This window comes from Empidonax traillii, unplaced genomic scaffold (genome assembly GCF_003031625.1).
Source record: "Empidonax traillii isolate 1590-97213 ecotype Southwest subspecies unplaced genomic scaffold, ASM303162v1 scaffold2357:size26331, whole genome shotgun sequence".
Lineage (NCBI taxonomy): Eukaryota > Metazoa > Chordata > Aves > Passeriformes > Tyrannidae > Empidonax > Empidonax traillii.
Window position 1 is genome coordinate 19,044 of NW_020957550.1, and position 4,859 is coordinate 23,902.

General features: G+C 51.6%; 2 protein-coding genes across 2 annotated transcripts in view; both read right to left on the reverse strand.

The window, feature by feature from the left end:
• Positions 1 to 236, reverse strand: part of LOC114071865 (putative cation exchanger C521.04c) — a 9,772-nt gene extending 9,536 nt beyond the window's left edge. The window contains exon 1 of the mRNA XM_027909750.1: positions 158 to 236. Coding sequence (XP_027765551.1) covers positions 158 to 236 — 79 coding nt within the window. The remainder of the gene's footprint in view (positions 1 to 157) is intronic.
• Positions 237 to 565: 329 nt separating this feature from the next.
• Positions 566 to 4,859, reverse strand: part of TMEM209 (transmembrane protein 209) — a gene marked incomplete at its 5' end in the record, with an annotated part of 6,577 nt that continues 2,283 nt past the window's right edge. The window contains 7 exons of the mRNA XM_027909752.1: positions 566 to 620; positions 869 to 942; positions 1,401 to 1,498; positions 1,587 to 1,701; positions 2,710 to 2,807; positions 3,352 to 3,477; positions 4,628 to 4,724. Of these exons, the coding sequence (XP_027765553.1) occupies positions 566 to 620; positions 869 to 942; positions 1,401 to 1,498; positions 1,587 to 1,701; positions 2,710 to 2,807; positions 3,352 to 3,477; positions 4,628 to 4,724 (663 nt within the window). The remainder of the gene's footprint in view (positions 621 to 868; positions 943 to 1,400; positions 1,499 to 1,586; positions 1,702 to 2,709; positions 2,808 to 3,351; positions 3,478 to 4,627; positions 4,725 to 4,859) is intronic.

A 4,859-nucleotide genomic window follows, 5' to 3' on the forward strand; every position in this document is an offset into this window, starting at 1 on the left:
CCAAATGTGAGTAAAAAGTGTGATTTGCTGAGTCAATCCTGGGTTTCTGCTCCATTGACAGCAGCCCCTGTGGGGTCAGAGACACGATCACACCAACTCTCAGGATCAGAAGCTGGGGGGGTTTGGCATCAAAGGAAGCAAAGCCGGGTCTGAATGCCCTGATCGGGATTTCCTCGTGCCCAGAGGGGGTCTCCTGGATCCTGGAGCTCCCTGGGCCCTCCCCTGGCTTGGATCATCCGTGGCTGTGCCCAACCCACGGGAGGCTGCTCTGGCTGAGCCCTCCCAGGTTCAGGCTGGCTCAGTTAAACTCAGTTTAGCTCAGTTTGACTCAGTTAAACTCAGTTTGACTCAGCTAAGCTCAGTTTAAAGTGGCCCCTCAGGTCAGGAGGAGCCCCCTCAGAGCAGGAAGGAGAGCCCTGCCTGGGGCTCATTCCCAGAGCCCTCGCAGGGGAAACATTTCATGAGGAGCCTGGGCAGGAGATGGATCCCTGCAGGAATCACAGACCCTCTGGGAGCAAAGCTGAGCTCGAGTTTAATCAGCAGGGAGATGGTCCCAGCAGGGCCCTCAGTCCCCGAAGATCCACAGGATGTTGACGCCCGACAGGCCCAGATTGACACGCCTGGAAAGCACAAAGGGAGGGAAGGAGATGTGTGAGGGGAGAGCTCCTGGTTTATCCCCCCAGAAGGGGCTTGAAACCCCATTAATAAGGTGGTTTAACCCCATTAATAAACTGGTTTAATCCCCATTATTAAGGTGATTTAACCCCATTATTAAGGTGATTTAACCCCCATAATAACCTCATTCCTGATCCCCCCAGTGCCATTCCCCCTTTTTTCCCAGCCCATCCCACCTTTTCCCAGCACCTACCCCAGCATCCCAGATTCCTTGCTCTTGATGATGTAGAGGAACATGAGCAGGGTGTGGAACATGTTGTTCCTGCCCTGGATCCGCAGGAGAAAGGAAGGAATGGAAAACCAGGAATTACAGCACGGACTTTGGCCAGCTTGGAGCTTCCCCCCGGGAATTCTCATGGACCAGGTTTGGGGGCCTCAAGGGGTGACAACGAATCAGGGATTGGGGAGTTTGGGTTAAAAAAATTCTAAATTATGTTTAAATTTCAGTTTAATTTACAATAAATTGGCAGCAAACCAACTGCACATCAGGGACTGGGGCATTTGGTGTTTAAAAAATGGGAATTTTACAATAAACTGGCTGAAAAACCCAACAAATCAGGGACTGGGGGACTGGGTTTGAAAAAAAAAATCTGATTTTAGAATAAATTAGCAGAAAAGCAACAAATCAGGGATTGGGGCACTTGGGTTAAAAAATTCTAAATTGTGTTTAAATTTCAGTTTAATTGAGCAGGAGGGGATCCCCAGAGCAGGGAATTCCCCTGTACCTTGGGCAGGCTGTAGACGTGGCACTCGTAGATGAGCTCGTAGTGGGGCGGGTTGATGCTGCTCTGGTAGATGCAGAACAGGTTCTCGTTGGAGGTGTCTGCCAACAACAGGGGCACATTTAGGGACTCTGGGGTGATCCCAGATGGAAAAGGGCATCTTTCCCCGTTCCCAGGGCAGGGCAGTACCTGGCTTGTCCGGGCTCTGGATGAAGTGCTGGGAAGTGAAGGTTTTGCCGTCGGGGTACTTGGGGTGGGGTGGGAGCCGCGAGTCCAGGTAGGTGCAGAACACGTGCATGAGGATCTGGGGACGGACCCACAGCTCACTGGGACGGCCCCAAAAGGTGCCCAGGAGTCCAGCACAGCGGGGCCAGGCTGGGCCTGACACCCTGGCTTAACCCAGGGCTTGGAACAGCTCTGGGAATAAAGCACCGAGCAGGAACCCAAAACCCAGCTCTGCACACCCCAAACCCTGACCCTATTCCCAGGGATCCCCTCCATGATCCCAGGGAGCCCCTTTTCCCATTTCCCCCCCACAATCAAGTCGGGATCGAGGCCCTGACTTGGCAGGGGGAGCAGAACTCCATGCTGAGGGGTCCCGTGGATCCCTGACCCCATTCCCAAGGATCCCCCTGTGATCCCAGGGAGCCCCTTTTCCCATTTCCCCCCCACAATCAGGTCAGGATCGAGGCCCTGAAGTGGCACCAGTGTCACATCCATGTGCTGGGGATGAATCCTGGAGGAGGATCCCAGTTTTCCCTGGTTCCCACCACATTCCCAGGGCTCCCTGACACTGTTTTTTCCCCATTTTTCCATGTTTTTCCCCCAGAAGCAGGACTGGATCAAGGCCCTGACCTGGCAGGTGAAGTGGCACCGTTCCCACATCCCAGTGCTCCTGTGGGAACCTGAGGGTTCCCGTGGATCCCAGACCCCATTCCCAGGGAGCCCCCCGTGATCCCAGGGAGCCCCTTTTCCCATTTTCCCCATTTCTTTCCCCCAGAATCAGGTCAGGCTCGAGGCCCTGAAGCAGCACTGGTTCCATCTCTGGATGCTGGGGACAAACCCCCGAGGATCCCAGTGGATCCCAGGGCAGGATCCCGGTGGATCCCAGTTCCCCTGACATTCCCAGGGCCCGTTTTTCCCCACTTTCCCTGTTTCAGCTTGGAAGGGACCTCAAAGCTCACCCAGTCAGCTCCTCTGCTGTTCCCACTTCCCCACACTCCCCAGAGCCCCCCTGGCTGCTCCTTCCAAAGCCTGTCCCCACACCCCAGCAGCTCCCAGCCCCGATATCCCGGTGTGTGTGGGATCTCACCGCCGAGTCCGTGGGCAGGTCCGTGTCCCACTTGCGGCCCTTGAAGTCCCCCCCGGCGTTCCAGCGGAAGGAGCTCATGCAGCCCCCCTGGGACAGCTCTGCAAGCAACAGCGGGGCAGACTGTTGGGATCCAGGGTGGGTAAAGGAGATTCCAACCCGTTTGGAAGGTTTAATGCACGTTTCTGGTGTCCAAGTAGGAATGACTCAACCCAGGGAATGGCTGGGAGGGGATTGGGGCAGGGAGGGAAAACTACAAGGGTGGGGTTTGGCCGTGAGGGGGTTTAATCCAGGACATTTTAACCCAGCACTTTTTAGTCCAGCACTTTTTAGTCCAGCACTTTTTTGTCCAGCACTTTTTAGTCCAGCACTTTTTAACCCAGCACTTTTTAGCCCAGCACTTGGCACCCTGAGCATGCAGGAAATTGTGGAATCCTGGAATGGTTTGGGTTGGAAAGGGGCCCCAAAGATCACCCAGTTCCAAGCCCCTGCCATGGGCCCTTCCACTGAGAGGGACACTTCCAATGGCTGGGTGTGGAATGGTTTGGGGTGAGGACAGCACGTCCCTCTGAGCCTTTCCACCAGGTATTCCTGGTTTGGGGTGGGATCCAGGCTGGAATGGTTTGGGGTGAGGACAGCACATACCTCTGATCCTTTCCACCAGGTATTCCTGGTTTGGGGTGAGATCCAGGTACTGCACCAGGGCGTTCAGGGTTGGGATGAGAGGAGCCTTCACCAGGGCCGCCTGCTTCAGGCTGCTGATGCTGGCCTCTGGAATGCAGGGACACAGGGATCACCAGGGAGCTCCAGGAATGTGCTGGGATCACCTGGGATCTGACCCCACCCCCCACAGCCATCCCAGTGACAACCAAGCCTCCTCTACAGAATTCCAAAGCTGCGAGGAACCCCCATGGAGAGGAGCAACATCAGGAGCAGAAAAAGGGGAGGGACAAAGTGGGAATGAGAGCAGCATCCCAGTTTTCCAGAGATAAAGCTCGGTGAGAAACCCCCCAGAAACTGGGAATTTCGTGGAAATGCACCCCATCAGGTCCAGCTCTGGGCTAAGGAGACATAAATTTGGAGTAAGGGAAGCGGTTCCTTCAAGCTGTGGCTGGAAAAGCAAAACCCCCCCAGATTTTAAACCCACAGATTTCTTGGAAAGCTGCTGATCTGGAGGAAGGACTGGGAAAAGGACACAGCAGTGGAGATGGAGAGCAAAGGGAGACACTGAGGGCACATTTAGCTCTCAAATGCTTTCTGACATTAACAGGCAATAACTGATGATAATTTGGGTGAATTCATAATATTATCATATTTATAATATCATTATTTATATGTTCTGATTTCTATATTTCATATAGATAGGTGAAACACACTTCTATATTTCATATATTTAGATATGAAATACAGCTCTATAGTTCATGCATTTATATATGAAATGCATTTATATATTTCATTAATTTCTACAGTTCATACATTTATATATGAAATGCACCTATACATGTAATATATTTATATATGAATTTATATTATATTTTATATATATTTATATATGAAACACATCTGTTTAATATTTATATATAAATATATACTACACATATTTTATTTATTTATATATGAAGTATATCTATATGTTTAATACATGTATATATTGTATAAAAATATTTAAGTAAATTTAGAAGGGGAAAAAAGAAAAGAAAAACAAAAAGAGAGCCATTGCTGCATTTTCCACAAGTGTCTGTGTGCCAGCTCAGTATTCCCAAGAGTCTTAGGGGGAATCTTTCTGGGAGGTGGAACGAAGACCACACCAAGAGAAGGGCAGCAAAGGGACAGAAGTGACTGATTTAATGTATTACAGATGAATGTCATGTGTTTGAGTAGCCCCCATTCAGCACTCCTGGAGCAGCCCTGGAGTTCCCACCTCCGATGTGCAGCTCGGGACAGCCCATCCTCCTCAGCTGGGTGCTCACCGACTCCATCTCCTCCACCAGCGGCACCAGGATCGTGTCGTTGATCCACTGGCACAAGGAAAAGGGAGAAACTGGGGTCAGAAGGGCCAGCCCGGGGTGTGCACCCCCTGACACCCACCCTGTCACAGCTGAGCACACACCCAGGCCAGGGAAGGAAGGAGGGAACACTTTAATTCAACGATC